Here is a 20,116-nt window from a genome sequence, read left to right as displayed (position 1 = left end):
ACAAAAACGCCCTGTGTGAACTTACCCTTACAGGTACCAGCAAAGCCTATGAGATTTCTGAAATCTCATGCACACACATTGATTTTTTTTTTTGTCACCAGGATTTTGTGCTTTGCTGCTTTTTTTTGGACATAGAGCATGTCACTTCTTTCAGCGTTTTTGCTGCGTTTTTCACCCATTGGCTTGAATGGGTGTTAAAAAAACAAACAAAACAGGTATCATTATTTGCAGCCTTTTTTTCTGTAGAAATGGCATGGACATTAGCATGGACAAAGAGACACAAGATAGCCCAAATAACGCACCAATAAAAGTGCACCTAAACCTGCGTTTTTGCCGCAGCTTCTTTCCTGCCAAGAAATCCGGTTTTGCTGCAGAACAAAAAGCACCAAAAACGCCCTGTGTGAACCTGCCCATAAGGTGGATGTCCCAATCAAAAACCACAAGCTTATGGACCCCTAACATTTTAACTTTTAATTAGAACGTTAAAACAAGACTTCCCAAGTCTGTTAGTCAGATATAAATGCAGTACAAAAAAATTGAAAACTGGTAAGGGTTTTGAAAAGGGAATAATAGATCATGTGGACTAATAAGCCCTAGAATTCCCTAATGGATTCCCTGCCTGCCAGCAGAGGTTGGCGCCCTTAGTTTCTATGGTATGGCGCCCTAACTCATTGGCGGCTTTCCCTTAACACCCTATTGCCCCTAACATAAAGTACAGCACAGGTATCATCCCATATACCACCCTGATTATGTGCAAGTGATGAAAAATTCCACAAAAGAGGCAATTAATAAGTTATCATCATATACCACACTAATCTGCAATTCACGAGTAATGATCAAAAATAGAGTTTAAAGGGAACCTGACACCCCGAAAATCGCGGGTGAGGTAAGCCCACCGGTATCAGGGGCTTATCTACAGCATTCTGTAATGCTGTAGATAAGCCCCCGATGTTACCTGAAAGAGGAGAAAAAGACGTTAGATTATACTCACCCAGGGGCGGTCCCGCTGCTGGTCAGGTCGGATGGGTGTCTCTGGTCCGCTGCGGCGCCTCCCATCTTCATTCCAAGACATCCTCTTCTGATCTTCAGCCACGGCTCCGGCGCAGGCGTACTTTGTCTGCCCTGTTGAGGGCAGAACAAAGTACTGCAGTGCGCAGGCGCCGGAAAGGTTAGAGAGGCCCGGCGCCTGCGCACTGCAGTACTTTGCTCTGCCCTCAACAGGGCAAATCAGTACGCCTGCGCCAGAGCTGTGGCTGAAGATCAGAAGAGGACGTCTTGGAATGAAGATGGGAGGCGCCGCAGCGGACCAGAGACACCCATCCGACCGGACCAGCAGCGGGACCGCCCCTGGGTGAGTATAATCTACAGCATTGCAGAATGCTGTAGATAAGCCCCTGATGCCGGTGGGCTAGCCTCACCCGTGATTTTTGGGGTGACAGGTTCCCTTTAATGAATACTTTCACAAATATCACTCATAACCAGATTTGTGATATATGGTATAATAACCAGTAATCTCTTGCTGTGGCCCGAAAAGGAGGCAAGTACCTTATGTTAGAAAAACTCGTGCCTACAGGAGATCCTTCAAAGGCCTAAATAGATTAAAAACCTCAGCAAACGGATGCTGAGGATATGATCCCAAGTCACTGATTCAAAATATAGCGTCAATTTATAGAGACTGACATGAGGTCACCAAAGTAGAAGGGGAAGGAGGCATAGAGGAGCATTGCCAAAACTTCAATCAATCACATAACATTCTATGTATTATCCAATACAATTTACCAGCCACAAATTAATACAGCTTTCACCAATAAATTGACTCTGATATAGCACTTAGAAAACAGGAGAACCTGAGTCTTCAGATTAAAAAATATAATTTATTTATACAAAAATATGAAATAAATACTCAATAGAATTTCCATAAATATTACATATGTATGGATACAAATGTGATCCTCAAGTGACAAAAAATTGAGTCGCCGCTGACCCGGACCTAAAGGGTGCAGCACCAGAGATGATATCCTAGGAGACATGTGTATGCAGCCCCATGATGGCAACAAGGAAAAGTCATAACCCATTCACCCACGTATAGTAAGGCAATCCTAATCAAAACATGCCTGAACTAGGCTGTAAGGTAAATTATACTGAAGCGCTGCACCAAGAACACAGAGCATATAGTAAATCAGAGGATAATTACCCATAGTGATGATCTCTCTGGTCCATTCCAGGGAGCGACCTCTTACCCCAACGCGCGTTTCGCGAGCGTGTCTGTCGCTTCCTCAAGGGGGCTCGCGAAACGTGCATATGACATGTACTTTGGGTCTTGTTGAATATCACAGATGAATTTATTACTTGCCCTGATGTCTCTATCTACAGATAATTTCTCTTTCGCCACATTGGGGGACACAGGACCATGGGTGTTATGCTGCTGTCACTAGGAGGCTGACACTAAGCTGAGACTAAAAAAGGTTAGCTCCTCCCCTGCAGTATACACCCTCATGCTGGCTTCCAGAGACCCAGTTCAAGCTTAGTGTCCGTAGGAGGCACACTGGAATTAATCCTTTCCCTTTTTTCTATCGGACGAATGGGGCGACGGAACCTTTCAAGGCTCCGATCTCCCCGAACCAACAGGCGAGCACGGGAGTTCTCCTCTCCGTACCCTCTCCTGCGACGTGGGAAGCCACTGCCTGAGCTGTTTTTTGGGGGCGACGGGCCTTTTCTAGGGACCGATCTCCCCCACCCCCCTTACAGACGAGCACATGGAGGTCCTCCACGTATCCTCTTCTGCAGCCAGGCCTATTGCCGGACATCTGCCCTGCCCACCAGGTTTACCCTCGCCTGATCAGAGGCACTCTACGTTGTGGCGTCCGTGCAGCCCCCACTGCATCACCACTGAATATGCAGGTGGTGGACGGTTCCTCTCCACCCCCCTTTCAGGAGATGGTGGATGGAGGCTCCCCAACCCCTGCACCGTCCTTTTCACCCCAGGCACACCTCACCAGGATCCTTGGGTGCAGCAGCTTCTGCCCCCTGCGCGGCTCGGTTCTACCCTCTATCGGGGGGGTGGGGGGGGCGTTCGGCGGTCCGGAGGGCTCCCTTCTAGCAGCGGCACATATTTCTCTGGGCCCCATAGCTTCCGTCCCTCAGCGGCTGCGCGCCGGCCGAAGCCGCAAACTTAGTCCCCGGCTTCTGCCCAGCTGCAGGCCGCATCCAGTTAGGCTCCGCCCCCTTTTTCGCATCATCTTGCGGCGGCGCCCCCCGGTCCTGGCGCTTCTCGCTGTGTGCGAGATCTCTCCCCCTGATCTCGGCGGCCATCTTGGATTCTTCACTGCACGCCGCAGCTCCAGCTCTCCCAGCCGCAGCTTCCTTCACGTGCAGCGCTGTGCACGCCGGCTGTCGCCTACTCCACCTGCCGTCTCCCTCTTCCTCTGCGGGACACAGGACCACGGGTAAGGAGACCACGTCAGCTCTCCCCCGCAGCGCTGCCCTCGCTTCCTTAGGTTATAGACCCTGGGGTCTATCTTGCATTAGTGTACACCATGTCCCAGTCAAAGACTAAAAAATCCTCTAAGGTGCATACGACCTTTTTTTCTGCGTGTACCACCTGCCAGGCTCCACTTTCTCGGCCTCAAAGTTCCCCCCTCTGCTCAGCCTGCGATGCCCCATGTGCCCAGGAGCCCTCCACCGCCACCGACCCTGGCGTATCTAGTCCCCCCGTGTGGGTCGCTTCACTTTTGCAGTCCGTGGATTTTTTAGCCAATGCCATCAAATCCATTCAGAACCCGCCTCGGGAGCGGGGCAATCCTTTGCAAGTGTTAAGAGATCCCTCCGTAACAGGGGAATCGTCGGCCAGCAGGGGCCGCTCTCCGGAAAGAGGCACGGTCATCCAGAAAACGGATCCGCACTACCTCTCCTGAGCGCTCACCACGCCAGTCAGCTTCTGACAGTTCCACCTCTCGCTCACCCTCTTTGGGGGCTCGTAGCGTTCACGACTCTGAGTCTGATGTATCCTTAGACCCGGATGCTCCGGAGTTTAGATCTACAGTGGACTCCCTCATTGAGGCAGTCAATCACGCCCTCAAGGTGGACGATGACCCTAATTCGGCTCCGGACCACTCAGTCTCTTTTACAAGAGCCAAGCGTTCTCATAAGACGTTCGCCTCTCACCCAGATTTCCTGGATATAGTCAGGCGACACAGGGAGCGTCCAGATAAGCGTTTCACGGGCAAAAAGGCCCTGGAATCAAAGTATCCCTTTTCCGCAGATCTCGTTAAAGACTGGACGGAGTCCCCTTTGGTAGATCCTCCGGTTTCGCGCCTTGCCTCCAAAACTCTTATCCGTTCCAGAGGGTGCTTCAATTAAGAACCCCACAGAACGCCAGCTAGATTCCCTAGCTCGCTCAGTGTACGAAGCCTCGGGTTCTTCCCTTTCTCCCTCCTTCGCTGCAGCTTGGGTGGCCAAGGCGATGGTTTCCTGGGCAGATGCCCTAGCAAAATCGGTTCGGGAGCAGGATCTTCCGTCAGAGGTGGCGGACATTGCCAAACAGATTGCAATGGCTGGTGATTATGTGATGTACGCATCCCTCGATGCAGCAAACTGCAGCAACGGCGGCTTCAAACGCCATTACCATCAGAAGAGCCATTTGGCTCAGAGAGTGGCGCGCAGATTCCTCCTCTAAAAAGTCTCTGATTTCCCGTCCTTTTCAGAGCGGGCGTATTTTTGGAGAAAAGCTAGACCAGCTTATTTCTGACGCTACAGGGGGAAAGAGCAAATTCCTTCCCCAACAGAGGCCCAAGGCTGCTTTCCAGCGCCAACCGTATTTTCGCTTTCGGCCCTTTCGTAGCAGTCCAGCCTGGTCCAGTCCTGCCGCCTCTTCCAGATCGGACCGATCCGCTCGCTCAGACAGAGACGTTCGTCCCTCTTTCAGGCCGAATCAGTCCTGGCGAGGAAAGCCTAGGCAACCCAGAACCAGAGGGTCCAGGCCTGCCAGATTCCCTTCGCAATGACTCGGGAACTTTTCCAGTCGATACCACCAAAGTAGGCGGACGCCTACTTCTTTTTCAGCACGTCTAGCTCTCTGTCATCCACGACGAATGGGTCAGGGATCTGGTATCGTCTGGCTACAAAATAGAGTTCTCTGCCTCCCCTCCAGCTCGGTTTTTTCCCTCTCGTCTCCCAAATTCGGGGGCTCAGTCTCGCGCCCTTCTTTGCGCCATTCGTTCCCTCTGCCAGAGCGGGGTCATTGTTCCGGTCCCGGAACACGAGAGGTTCAGAGGTTTTTACTCAAACCCCTTCGTCGTGCCCAAAAACGACGGGAAAGTGCGCCCCATTTTGGACCTGAAGCTCCTGAACAAGTGCGTAAAAGTTCGGCACTTCAGGATGGAATCGCTCCGGTCGGTCATCTCCTCGTTGGAGAGAGGGGAATACCTGGCATCGATAGACATCAAGGATGCCTATCTTCACATTCCAATATTCCCGCCACATCAAAGGTTCCTCCGCTTTGCCATCCTAGAGGACCATTTCCAATTCGCGGCCTTACCCTTCGGTCTTGCCACGGCGCCCAGGGTATTCACGAAAGTCATGGCGGCCGTTATGACCATTCTTCACTCTCGAGGAGTGGTCGTGTTACCTTACTTAGACGACCTCCTCATCAAGGGTCCGTCTTTTCAGGCCTGCGAGGCAAGCGTCCGCATTACCTTGGATTCTCTTTCGCGCCTGGGCTGGTTGATCAACTTGGACAAGTCCTCCCCGGTTCCTGCCAGTCGGATCTCCTTTCTGGGAATGATCCTGGACACCTCAAGGGGACGGGTCTTGCTTCCAAGGCCCAAGAACTTCAGCAAGGAGTCCGGAAGCTCTGCCATCCTCGCCCGCGATCCATTCGGTTCGCCATGAAGATCCTGGGGAAATGGTAGCCGCAATAGAAGCGGTCCCCTTTGCTCAACTCCACCTCCGCCCCCTACAACGGGCTCTGCTGGACAACTGGGACAGGAGTCCCTTCTCCCTCGATCGTCCTTGCCCTTTGTCTCCGCGGATCAGACAATCCCTTGTATGGTGGACCCTGGGTCCATCTCTCCTCCAGGGGAAGTCTTTTCTCCCGATCCACTGGTTAGTGGTAACGACCGACGCCAGTCTCCTCGGCTGGTGTTCCTTCACCACTCTGCCCAAGGTCGTTGGACAGTGCGGGAGTCGAGGCTTCCTATCAACATCCTGGAGATTCATGCGATCAGCCTCGCCCTGAGACTCTTTCACTCCCTGCTCGCGGGTCACTCAATCCGAGTCCAATCGGACAATGTCACAGCGGTGGCATACATAAACCACCAAGGGGATACCCGCAGCAGGGCGGCGATGCAGGAAGTCTCCCACATTCTTCGCTGGGCCGAAGCCAACCATTTCACCATTTCCGCGGTGCACATTCCGGGCATCGAAAACTGAGCGGCGGACTTTGAGCCGTCAGGGCCTTGCCTCGCGGGAGTGGGAACTCCATCCAGAGATTTTTCAGCAGATCTGCCTTCGCTGGGGGACCCCGGACGTGGATCTGATGGCGTCCAGATTGAATGCCAAGGTTCACAATTTCATCGCTCGTTCTCGGGACCCCAAGGCTATCGGAGTGGACGCGCTGATATCCCCGTGGCATCAGTTCCAACTACCATACGTGTTTCCTCCGCTTCCCTTACTGCCGAAGGTGATCCGGAAAATCAAGACAGGGGGTTGCTCCGGATTGGCCTCGTCGCGCTTGGTACGCGGAGCTCGTTCAGCTCGTAGCCAACGTCCCCTAGCGGATACCAGACCGCCCAGATCTGCTTCGCCAAGGGCCGATCTGCCACCAGAGCTCAGGGGCCCTACGTTTAACGGCGTGGCTGTTGAAACCTGGGTTCTAACTCGAGCTGGTTTCTCTCAGCAGGTCATTCCCACCATGATAAGCGCACGCAAGGCGTCTTCCGCTTCTATCTACCACCGCACCTGGAAAGCCTTCTTCTCATGGTGCAGACTCCGTGGTCGTCCTCCACTCGTTTTCTCAATCCCTTGTATTTTGGATTTCCTTCAGTCCGGTTTGGATTCCGGCTTGGCACTGAGTTCTCTCAAAGGTCAGATCTCCGCTTTATCCGTGTTATTCCAACATAGGATCTTGATCGCTGCCAATCTTCAAGTCAAGACTTTCATTCAGGGGGTCTCCCATGTGGTACCCCCCTACAGAATGCCGTTGGAGACCTGGGATCTCAACTTGGTTCTGGGGGTTCTTCAGGAACCTCCGTTTGAGCCTCTCCAGGACGTTCCACTTTCTGTCCTCTCCTGGAAGGTTGCCTTCCTTGTAGCTGTGACATCCATCAGACGAGTATCAGAATTGGCCGCTTTGTCCTGCCGGGCTCCTTTTCTTGCCTTCCACCAGGACAAGGTGGTCCTTCGCCTATCTCCGGCCTTTCTTCCTAAGGTGGTCTCAACTTTTCACCTTAATGAGGACATCATTCTTCCTTCTTTTTGCCCGCAGCCAAAACACAGGGTTGAAAGAGCCCTTCACACCCTGGACGTGGTACGGGCCCTTAGGAGGTACATTTCCAGAACGGCTCCTTTCAGGAAATCGGATTCTCTCTTTGTTCTCCCGGAGGGTCACAGAAAGGGTTTGGCGGCGTCTAAAGCCACGATAGCCAGATGGATTCGATCTGCTATCCAGGAATCATATCGGGTCAGGGGCAGACCTATCCCGGCGGGGATTAGGGCACACTCCACTCGGTCGATGGGTGCTTCCTGGGCCATATAATTGTCTAAGGGTCACTTCCGTCTGTCTGTCTGTCACGGATATTCATTGGTCGCGGCCTCTGTCTGTCATGGAAATCCAAGTCGCTGATTGGTCGCGGCAAAACAGCCACGACCTATCGCCGGAGCTTCAGTGGATCCCAGGGGTGAGTATATAACTGTTTTTTATTTTAATTGTATTTTTAACAGGGATATTGCGCCCACACTGCTGTATACTACGTGGGCTGTGTTGCATACCGTGTGGCTCTGTGCTGTATACTACATAGGCAGTGTTATATACTATGTGGGCTGTGTGATATACTCCGTGGGCTGTGCTGGATATTACGTGGCCACTGTTATATACTGTGTGAGCAGTGTTATATACTAAGTGACTGGACAATATACTACGTGACTGGGCAATATACTACGTGGCTCTGGGCAATATACTACGTGGCTCTGGGCAATATACTACGTGGCTCTGTGCTGTATACTACATGGCTCTGTGCTGTATACTATGTGGCTCTGTGCTGTATACTATGTGGCTCTGTGCTGTATACTATGTGGCTCTGTGCTGTATACTATGTGGCTCTGTGCTGTATACTATGTGGCTCTGTGCTGTATACTATGTGGCTCTGTGCTGTATACTATGTGGCTCTGTGCTGTATACTATGTGGCTCTGTGCTGTATACTATGTGGCTCTGTGCTGTATACTATGTGGCTCTGTGCTGTATACTATGTGGCTCTGTGCTGTATACTATGTGGCTCTGTGCTGTATACTACGTGGCTCTGTGCTGTATACTACGTGGCTCTGTGCTGTATACTACGTGGCTGGGCAATATACTACGTGGCTGGGCAATATACTATGTGGACATGCATATTCTAGAATACGCGATGCGTTAGAATTGGGCCACCATCTAGTACCGTAATAAATCTGGTTATGAAGGAAGGTATGATATTAGTTATGAAGTATTCATTGAATTTTACTACAAGTGAATTGCACTGGTACAGATCTTCTGCACTGATTAGTGTGGTATATGGTGATAAGGTATTAATTGCCTCTTTGTGGAATTTTTCATCACACGCACATAACCAGGGTAGTATATGGGATGATACCTGTGCTGCACTTTGTTGGGGGAGCATTAAGGGAAAGCCGCTGACGAGTTGGGGCGCCATACTGTAGAAACTTGGAGTCCCAACTTCTGCTGGCAGGTAGGGAATTCTAGGGCTTATTAGTCCGCACATTGTGTGCTGCCAGGTATACCTGATGTGTATAAACACTGTCCCCCTCTCCTAATGCTATATGTCTGAGTGTGCACACGGTCAGTGATGCTTCAGGTATCCGGTTACAGGATTGCTTGATAAAACTAAGGAAATGTCTCCTCCAAATGTCAGCATGGCTTCTCCTATCCAGCATTAAAAACCACAGGGCGCTAAAGTGCTGACCCACTGCCGGCCCTGCTCCCTCCATTGGGTGACACCACTATCCTTATGGTTCCTATAGCGTCCCATCCATGTATTTATCGTGCTTGTCCGGGATGTTAATTCTATAGTAACGTGCTGGCGTACAGCGCGGTAATTGAGAAGCTGAAGGCGCCCTCTGCTGGGGGAGTTTTGTGTTGCAGACATAGTAACATAGTAACATAGTTAGTAAGGCCGAAAAAAGACATTTGTCCATCCAGTTCAGCCTATATTCCATCATAATAAATACCCAGATCTACATCCTTCTACAGAACCTAATAATTGTATGATACAATATTGTTCTGCTCCAGGAAGACATCCAGGCCTCTCTTGAACCCCTCGACTGAGTTCGCCCATGTCGCCCACATGGTTCGGGAAACCATCTTTAATTTGCCTTAAATTTTAATGCTAATAACGGGTCATGAGATGCACAAATGAGGTTGCAAATAGATATGTCTATCGAGTGTGTATATACTGTGACACGTGTGCTTGCTCCCAGCTTGTTGGGAAGTGTGACTGGTTGTGTAATGAGACGTGTGCCTGCAGTGCCTTGCTCCCTGGTGCACATTGCAGTGTGTGGTCTTGTTGGGGGCCGCACCAGCAGACTCATCACGTTGCAATGCAAGTTTTCATTATAAAACCCATTAATTTCACCCAGCGAGGACAACGGCAATATATAATGTAAATACCCACAAAGTGGGGACTCGAACGCTGCAGTACCGAGCCCCATATGCGGCGTTGATTTTGGACATTGCCTCTGATGCACTTATTTTATTTTTATTTATTTTATGAACTGTTCTCAAATTTAATTCCTGCTTTTGTTTCTCCTCATACCCCTCAGGCTGCCAGAAGACGGCGGGTGGAGACTTCTTATGACATTGACAACATCGTGATACCCATGTCTGTGGCAGCCACCACCAGAGTAGAGAGACTTCAATACAAAGAGATCCTTACTCCCAGGTGTGTACATGCATCATGACTATATCGTGCATAGAATATATACACTCATGGCTGAAAGTGTTGGCACCCTTGAAATTGTTCCAGAAAATAATAATTTATTTCTAAAGCACCAACATATTACAAAGCACTTTACGTTTTAGAGGGGCCTTTACAAACATTAGAGTAACAATCACATAAATCAACAGATGCCAAGAGGAGTGATGGTCCTCCTTTCAAGCTTACAATCTATGAGGAAATGGAGTATTTCTCCCAGAAAATTGCTGCAATTACACGTTTTGTTATACAAAAAATTATTTTCTTTGCGTGTATTGGAACAGCACTTAAAATACCAAATAAAAGAATTGTTGGCAACCTTTCCAAAATTGTGATTTAGACAACTTTGTTTCACGCATGTGGTGATTGTTCAAACTCACCTGTGGCAAGTAACAGGAGTACACAATATGAAAATCACACTTAAAACTAGATAAAAAGGGGAGACGTTGATTCAATCTTTGCATTGTGGGTCTATGTGTGCCACACTAAGCATGGAGAACAGAAAGAAGAGAACTGTCTGAGGACTTGAGAACCACAATTGTTGAACAATATCCACAATCTCAAGGTTACCAGTCCATCTACAGAGATCTTTGTTCTTTTGTCCATTATGCACAACATAATCAAGAAGTTTACGACCTATAGCTAATCTCCCTAGACATGGACGGCAGAGAAAAATTGATGAAAGGTTGCAACGCAGGGTAGTCCGGATGGTGGATAAGCAGCCCAAATCAAGTCCCAAAGTCAAGAAAGTTGAGCTGTCCTGCAGGTTCAGGATGCATCAGTGTCAGCGCGATTTATCAGTCGACATTTGAATGAAATGAAATGCTATGGCAGGAAATCCAGGAGGACCCCACTGCTGACACAGAGACATTTAAAAAAGATAGACTGTGTAATAAAATATGTGAGTAAGCTAAAATCCTTCTAGGAGCGCAGCTTGTGGACATACAAGAGCCTTTTGGTAGCACATCGTACTACTATTAATCAAAAATGGAATGAGGCCTACAAAGAAAAAAACAGATAATGTGACTGCAGACTTGTAGTTTTAAACTGGACAACCCCTTTAAGCTGTACATGAGGTCACTTTATATCATAACATCTGCAGACAGGAGGAAAGGACTGTCAGCCCTGTGTGTCTCCCCCAAACTAAGAGACCTCATTTGCCCTCTCCCTAATAACAAGACTACAGCCTGTGTCTCCTGTGGGGTTATGCAGGGCTCCAATCAGTAAGTGGTAAAGTCGTACTAAGCCATTTTCTCAGTGTCCTATTATTCTATAGAGGTCTGTCTGTAATAACTTTTGTCTTCAAGCATTTTTCTAATTTCAAGATCTGTTTTGTTTTTAGTGATGAGATTTCCCGAGCACGCTCTGGGGTCCTCCGAGTACTTTTTAGTGCTCGGAAATTTAGTTCTTATTGCCGCAGCTGAATGATTTACATCTGTTGGCCATTATAAGTACATGTGGGGGTTGCCTGGTTGCTAGGGAATCCCCACATGTAATCAAGCTGGCTAACAGATTTAAATCATTCAGCTGCGGCAATAAACACTAAATTTCAGAGCACTAAAAAATACTCGGAGGACCCCCGAGCGTGCTCAGGAAATCTCTAGTAACGAGTATATTCGCTCATCACTTTTTTTTTTTTTTCTTTTTTCACTGCATGATAAACCCACAATAGGTTAAGAACATGAAACTCATTCTCACTTTTGATCCCACAGCTGGCGTGTAGTGAAAATCGCTCCACTGACGAATACAGAAGAAGATTTAGAAGGGGTTAGTTTCTAATTGGTTCTGTAAATTAAAGTAGAGAACCCATGTGTGTGTATTCTAGTGGTTCATACAAATGTCGCCCGCTATGGACCTGATCATTAGCCAGAGCAGCACTCAGGTGGCCCTTGCGCCTATCTAGATCATGTACAGCAATTTATTTCAATGTAGTTTTCTATTTGCTACAAGAGAAACCTATTACCCCTTGCTCTGCCCACCGATCGGAGGGCTAGTTTTAATGTAAAAAGTGGTTACCCACTAACTCGCATACCAAAAGTGTTAGATTTTGGTTTTGGGAAACAAAAGGGTCCTAGATAATTGCCATATTTTTCGGACCATAAGACGCACCTAGGTTTTAGAGGAGGAAATTAGAAGAAAAAAATCGTAGCAAAAATGTGGTCAATTCTGTTCTTAACCCCTTTCTGCCATTAGACATTCTATTCCGTCCATGTAGGGTGGGCCCTACTTCCCAAGGACGGAATAGTACGTCCAGCGTGATCAGCCACGCTCACAGGGGGAGCGCGGCCGGATGTCAGCTGACATCCGGCACTATGTGCCAGGAGCGGTCACGGACCGCCCCCGGCACATTAACCCCCGGCACACTGCGATCAAACATGATCGCAGTGTTCCGGTGGTATAGGGAAGCATCGCGCAGGGAGGGGGCTCCCTGCATGCTTCCCTGAGACCCTCGGAGCAACGCGATGTGATCGCGTTGCTGCGAGGGTCTCTTGCCTTCTCCTCCCTGATCCAAAATGGCCGCTGGGCTGCATCCGGGTCCTGCAGGGAGGTGGCTTACCAGCGCCTGCTCAGAGCAAACGCTGGTAAGCGTCCCTGCTGTGCCTGTGTGATTCCTTATCTGACACAGTGCACAGCAAAGTGTCAGATCAGCAATCTGTCAATAAAATGTGAAGTAAAAGAAATTTAAAAAAAATGTAAATGTGTGAGAAAAAAAATTCCTAAATAAATAATAAAAAAAATATTGTTCCAATAAATACATTCCTTTATCTAAATAAAAAAAAACAATAAAAGTACACATATTTAGTATCGTCGCGTCCGTAACGACCCGTACTATAAAACTGTCCCACTAGTTAACCCCTTCAGTGAACACCGCAAAAAACGCTTTATTATCATACCGCCGAACAAAAAGTGGAATAACACTCGATCAAAAAGACGGATATAAATAACCATGGTACCGCTGAAAACGTCATCTTGTCCTGCAAAAAACGAGCTACCATACACCATCAGCGAAAAATAAAAAAAAGTTAGTCCTCAGAATAAAGCGATGCAAAAATAATTTTTTCTATAAAAGTTTTTATCGTATAAAAGCGCCAAAACATAAAAAAATGATATAAATGAGGTATTGCTGTAATTGTACTGACCCGAAGAATAAAACTGCTTTACCCTCATCCCCATCCTGGTATGCATGGCCCCCTCATCCCCATCCTGGTATGCATGGCCCCCTCATCCCCATCCTGGTATGCATGGCCCCCTCATCCCTATCCTGGTATGCATGGCCCCCCCTCATCCCTATCCTGGTATGCATATGCATGGGCCCAATCAGAAAAATGTAAAAAAACAAACCATAAACCATTATACTTGCCTACATACTTGTTCCTATGCCAGCAGCACGTGGCAGAGATGTCATGCGCGGCTTACAAGCTGAGGACATCTGCTGGAATACCCACTGCTCCCTATGCCTGGACTATAGGAGTGGAGAGCAGTGAGTATTCATTGCTCTACAATAGTGAGCACAATGTTAGCTGCAGCCGCCGGCTTCCTGCAGCTGCCGGGCTTTCACATGTGCCGCTACTAAATGGAATGAATAGTCTCTGCTCTCCACTACCATAGGCGTGGAATGCGGTGAAGATTCATTTACTTAGGAAGTGATCACCCAGCAGCTGCGGCTAACAGTGTGTCCACCATTAAATTCACTGCCATTCCACGCATATTTCTCTTTAACAGCAGGCACAGGTGTTGGCTGTAACCGCTGCCTCCTGTGACCTGCTGCTCCCACCTCTCCATCCGCAGCCAGAGCAGGTACATCTGGACTAGAAGACGCACCCCCGGTTTTCCTCCCCATGTTTGGAGAAAAAAAGTGATCTTATAGTCCAAAAAATGCGGCATATGTAAATGCTGTAATTCTCCATTTTAATGCAATACACGAGCTGACAGATGGTCTTCATTTCTATTTGTATTGATGTGTAAATTGTAGTAAACGAATGAGAATATCTACGATGAATGTTAATATGAACCGTTTTTTTATTTTGTTCGCAATGACTTGTATGTTTTGTTTACTTTTGAATGTTTGTAAAAATTTAAAATGTGAATGTATCTTGATATTTTTCACAATGAAAAGTGATCTGAGTGTAAAAAGGAGTTATCAGACAAGCTCTTTAAATGTAGGTCTTTCTGCTCTTAGGTTAGAGATGCTCGCAGATGTTTGTTAATCTCTCCTTACTCTTTCCTTCCAGTTGGAAGACCTCTCAGATGCCGCATACTCCGCATCGCATGCTAAGTGTGAAGAGATGGAGAGGACACGGTGGGTGAGCAGCAGCATTCAACCTCAGCGCCGAGGAAGCAGGTACTTTTCTACTGGCTTGCAGAGATTGTACCCCCTGTAACCCTTCTGTAGGGGGTAACACTTGTATTACTTCCCAGGACACACAGAACGTCTGAGAGCTCCTTGTCCGCTCAGCCTCTTACACCGCAGCCTCCTTCTCCTGATACAAGCAGCTGGCAGGCCTTGCCAGACTTTTCGCCGCTCAGCCCCGACGTTCTATCTGCCCCCCCTACACCGACTTCAAGAGACACCCCACGCCTGATCTCTGAGGAAACGCAGAGTTCAGTTTCAGACTCTGGATTCGAAGAGATGGTGAGTTTGCTGTGACAGCTACTATTAACCTCTTAACGACCCAAGGTATTTTTGGTTTTCATTTTGATTTTTTTACTCCCCTTCTTCCCAGAGCCATAACTTTTTTTTTTTTTTTTTTTGGGTCAAAGTGGCCATGTGTGAGCTTGTTTTTTGCGGGACGAGTTGTACTTTGGAACAACACCAATGGTTCTACGATGCCGTGTACTCGAAAATGGTAAAAAAAAAAGTTCCAAGTGCGGTGAAATTGCAAAAAAAAGTGCAATCAGTTGTTTTTTGTTTTTTGTTTTGTTTGTTTTACCATGTTCACTAACATGTAATGTTAGAGCTTGACAGCGGCATTTAACTAGATAACAGCCGCGAGTGGATAGCGTTTCCACCCGCAGCTGTTAGAGGCACATGTCAGCTGCTCAAAACAGCTGACGTGCCGGAAAAAATGTGGGCTCCGCGCCGGAGCCCACATCAAAGGGAGGGAGTCCGACATTGGCGTACTGTTACTCCCGATGTCGGAAAGGGGTTAAAGGTTAAAACTTTTTTGTCTCATGCAAGAAATTTATGGCATATTGACTTCGGGTGGCGGGAGGCCTTTAAATGCATTCATAGATTACAGATTGCTACATTTTGTGTGTTACCCTTTCCTTCTTGTCCCTTTCAGACCGTGCAGCCGTGGGAGAGACGACATTTTCCCCTTCCTTATCAACCCAAACAGGATCTTGCGGGAACCAGCGAGCCAACAGACTGGGGAGGGCCTCGCCCTCCACGTAGATCATCCTGCAGCTCCAGAACTGCCAAAGATACAGAGGGACCCCCATCCTCCCCACCCTGCCCTTCAACCAGACCCCGACCCCTCCACAGATAAAGGAGATGGGGATCGGCTATAAGAAAGCTAAATGGGAAGGGGGGGAAAGAAAAATTATATAGAAATATATGAACCCAACAAGACAATTTGGTTAAAGAGGAATCCGTTGTTTGATATTCAAACTTTTTTCCCAGGAGCAGAACGCCAATTTCACAGTTTTTAGTGAATTTAAGAACTTTAGATACCTGTTCATTCTTGTTTTCCATCATGTTTTTCTTTTTTCCCTGCCTTTTCCCCCCAGTTTATTTTTAATCTAATGATGTTCTAAGTGTGACACTGTGTATGTAACCCGCTGCTTAAACACTCTGCACAAGGCAAGTAACAGGTGTAGTCACTAAAGTCTATAGCTTCCCTTATATCCCATTGCCTAAATGAATCTTTGAAATAGTGGAGTATTGCTAATTGGCTGGAGAGATCAGAATTAAGGAGGGGATGGAGGTGAAGTTAAAGGGGTTGTTTTACTAATGATGATGATGAATTCTTGTGGGTCTGACCATATAATAAAGTTGGCAGGGCTACAAGGGTTTGAACCCACGTCCCTTCCCCCACTACCATTTAATGGTATATTTTAGTGATGTGCTATAGAGGTTCAAAACAAAACAGCCCCTTTAACCTGTCACGTCCTGACTTGCTCCTGCTTGTTCCTTAAGTTGTGGCACTCTTCACTTCTGCTAATCAGACATTTCAGATCTTTGATCAATGTATCTACTGACATCCTTTCCGCATAATCCTTATAGATAATGGCGGAAGAAAACAAAGATTTGTGAACTTTTACTTTTCTTTTCTGATATTGCGTACAAACCCTGTGATGACCATGACTGATCACCAGAGGCCCATCATATCCTCTCATTGAAAAGAAATTTACATAAACAGACATAAAATAGAAAGCTACCAATGTGCCACCATTCTGCTCCCTGTTACCAATCTGCCCTGTGTTGTAAACCTTGCCCATAGTGCAGAACATTGTGATCTGGTGAAGTTATGTCTTCTCATGGCACAAAGATGGCATGTCCTGCTCTGGTGAGGGTTTACACTGGACATGGCATTTGGGCTGAATTGCAATCAGGGGGGACATATGGGTAAAATTCTTAATTTACCTGTTTTTGTAAATTCCTTGTCCAGAAAATTGTCATTGAAGTCTCTGTTAAGGGATTGTATGAGATTAGAAAAAGAGTTTGCTCCCACCACCCGCCCAGAATCCGTGCCCATGGCTGTACCTCGTATGGCAATCTTTTTCAATCCGGCTGTGCTGTCATTCAAGAAGCAGTTTTTAGGAAAAAGTGGTGCGTTTTCTGGGGAAGAAGTGAATTCTTTTTCTAAAATCCAACAACTCTTGAAAACCCTAAACCGGATTCACCAGTCTTTCATTTGTGTTAACGCGTTAGTATCCAGTTTCAGTTCTGGTGAACAGATAAAGCCACAGGGGATGACCAGGACTCGTTCATTCTTATCCGGCCCAGGTGTCGGCTTATACAATGTGTTGGAAGTTAGTAACACCACCACCCAAGGACACCTTTACAATGCACATAAACCCAAAGTGAGACATCACTAGGATCCATACTCTGTTTTGAGACACCCAACGTTACCAGTATGTTCATGGCTGGTGCAATGTGGGAGCTTAAAAGACCCTGTAGTTGCGCTAGAAACAAGTTGTCATTCAAGTTGTTATTTTGTTATAGTAGCAGACTAGTGAAAGGTATTTCAGGCCATTAGGGGTTAATGATTTTTTTTTCCTATGAAATTCTGTGTATGTCATTTATAGCTTTTTCCAGTCTACTTTACCTTTTTTTTTGTTTTGTTTTTTTAATACCCTTCCAGAACATATCGAATACATACGTGTTACCTGCACATATTAAACCTTGTTTGGCATCTTTGTTGCATGTTTAAATCTATTTTCTCCCGATGTGTCTCATATCCTGCAAATATTTGTTAAAAACACAGAAAAAGATAAATCACATCTGCATTTGCTTTGCTGGGTTAAAGCTGCAAGAGTTTAAAGGGAACCTGTCACTAGGGTTGTCTGATAAGAGTTACAGCCACTCCCTTTCAGGGCTGATATACGACATTCTATAATGCTGTATATAAGCCCCCAACCCAACCTGTAAGAGAAGAAAAATAACTCACTATACTCGCAGGGCGGTCCTGTCCGAGGGATGTCACTCTTCTTGGTCCGGCTCATCCCATCTTCTTGCGATGCCGTCCTCCTGATTGCTTCATGTGGATGTCACGTCCTTGCGTCATACACACAGGCCCCCCCCGGCATCGTGCTCCTGCGCAGGCGTACTTATCTGTCCTGTTGAAGGCACAGCAAAGTACAGCAGTGCGCAGGTGCTGGGAAAGGTCAGAGACCCGGCACCTGCGCACTGCAGGACTTTTCTCTGCCGTCAACAGGACAGGTAAGTACGACTGCGCAGGAGCGCGATGCCGGGGAGCAATGAAGCAAGCAGGAGGGGGGGCATCGCAAGAAGATGGGAGGACCAGGACCTGCAACACCCATCGGACTGGGCCGCCCCTCAGGTGAGTATAATAAGTTGGGTTCAGAGATTATATATATATATATATATATATATATATATATATATATATATATATATATATATATATATATATATATATATATATATATATATTATATATATATATACACGATGGCTGTAACTTCAGCCAAAACCGGTGACAGGTTCATTCAAGTATCACCAAAGTTACAGATTTGTCGTCGTGATGAATCTAAGATGCCCCCTACTGAGCTCTGGCTTCCCCTTTCACAACAGGCGCCTGATCCTCTTTGCACACAGTGGGTTATAACATCCTGTTTCATTCAGTTGTATATATTTTCTTTTTTTTTTTTTCTGTCCTTCATATTTTCTTTTTTTGTGTATTTTTTTTTTTTCCATCTTTTGTGCAGTCCTTGGCACTGAATGGGTGTTTATGTTGTTGTTTTAAACTGTTTGTCCACTTCTAAGCATTAATGGCTTTAGTTCTCCAGCAAGTTATAAAAAAAATGCTTTGGAAAGTTTGAGAACTTTTAGCGTTGTATAAAGAGAAATAATAATGAAACACAAAACTTGTATTTTGTAAATAACTTTATATTAGTTTTTTTTTTTTTATTTTGTTTATTTTTTTTTTTTTCTTCTTTGTTTCCCGAGAACATAATGATGGTAAAATCTGCACCATCTTCCGGGGTGTATAGAGTGATAATTATTTTTGGTTTAACATCCTTATTCTGTTGGGGGTAAACGTATAAAAAAGGGGAGAAAAAAAATGCTTGAAAAAATAAAAAAAAATAAACCCGTTAAATATGGTGTTGTACTAGAAATAATTTTTAGATGAGGAACAACACACTTTGAGGTGCTGGGATTAAATCCTCTGTCTGATGTGATTAAGAGGTTACCAAAACTAGACCACCCCTTATTAATTGGCCCAGGGAAATGAACATCTGCTGGGAACATACATCTTGCAGAGACTGCAGCAATCACTTTTCTACCCGTTCTTTTGATTGGTCAAATTTTGAATGTTGCCGTTAATCTGAAGTCGTGGATTGGCTGCAGCGCTCACTTGACACCTGCCAGATGTTAATCTCAGTAGACCTGGGGGACTGTAATGCTGAGAACTGAGATACCGGAGAATCATGTAATTCAACCCCCCCCCCCCCCCCTCACTGGCCTCATTAATAAATGATTGCACAGCCCCTCATTTATATAACCTGAACTTATTGTGTAGTTCAGGTTATAATTTGTTTGAAGGGAACCCGTCGGCAGGTTTTTTCTATTTAATCTGAGAGCAGCATAATACCCGGATTCCAGTGACGTGTGACTTGCTCAGTAGCTTGCTGTACTTTCAATACAAACCTAGTTTTAACAGCAGGAGATTATTATTATTATGGGACCTGTCAGCAGGTTTTGCGAAGTCCAAGGATTCGTTACCAGTGATTTTTTTTTTTTTGGCCTCTGGAGAGGTGTACTTCATCCATTGCATGAGATTGACGAATCGTAAGCAGGTGGTGTGAAGGAAACCTGGTTCCTCCCACGTCACCAATCCATGATGTCACTACACAGGCACAGCTCTCCGGCGCCCCCTTTGTCTCTCAGGTCAATAAGGGAACTGCATCTAGAGCAAATGGCCGCCGGGGAGACTGCCCTGTTACCCACGCTGGGTATTCTAAGATTCGCAATCAGAGTAAAAGGATCAGCCCAAAATTAATTTGATTTAATTGCCTTAAGGGCGCACTAGGTAATTACAAGTAATATACAGTCAAAATATATCAAGAGTTAGTCAGAGTAAAATATAACAATCACAATACAGGGCTTAAAGGTATACAGCTGGAGGTCAATTTACCAGGTTGAAGGTCGCTTGTGGAAGCTGGGGGGGCTCAGCGTTCCGCAGGTCCAAGACTTAGTTGGCGGGCAGCCCCCAGAAAGCGTGTGCTTGCTCCCCTCTGGCTGGCATAT

General features: G+C 46.7%; 1 protein-coding gene across 7 annotated transcripts in view; it reads left to right on the top strand.

Moving 5' to 3' along the window:
- The window catches only part of KANSL1 (KAT8 regulatory NSL complex subunit 1), a 97,047-nt gene extending 79,510 nt beyond the window's left edge, over positions 1–17,537 (top strand). For 4 of the 7 annotated variants that reach the window (XM_069751309.1, XM_069751310.1, XM_069751312.1 and 1 more), the window contains 5 exons: positions 10,028–10,146; positions 11,892–11,946; positions 14,412–14,521; positions 14,599–14,812; positions 15,465–17,537. In XM_069751309.1, the coding sequence (XP_069607410.1) occupies positions 10,028–10,146; positions 11,892–11,946; positions 14,412–14,521; positions 14,599–14,812; positions 15,465–15,668 (702 nt within the window). In that variant the 3' untranslated portion in view covers positions 15,669–17,537. The remainder of the gene's footprint in view (positions 1–10,027; positions 10,147–11,891; positions 11,947–14,411; positions 14,522–14,598; positions 14,813–15,464) is intronic. The other 3 variants (XM_069751307.1, XM_069751308.1, XM_069751306.1) reach the window with 1 other exon arrangement.
- The last annotated feature ends 2,579 nt before the right edge of the window (positions 17,538–20,116 follow it).

The sequence above is a fragment of the Ranitomeya imitator genome, chromosome 2 (assembly GCF_032444005.1).
Source record: "Ranitomeya imitator isolate aRanImi1 chromosome 2, aRanImi1.pri, whole genome shotgun sequence".
NCBI classification, from domain to species: Eukaryota; Metazoa; Chordata; class Amphibia; order Anura; family Dendrobatidae; genus Ranitomeya; species Ranitomeya imitator.
Note: the sequence above shows the minus strand (reverse complement) of the source record. Positions and strands in the feature narration are given on the sequence as shown.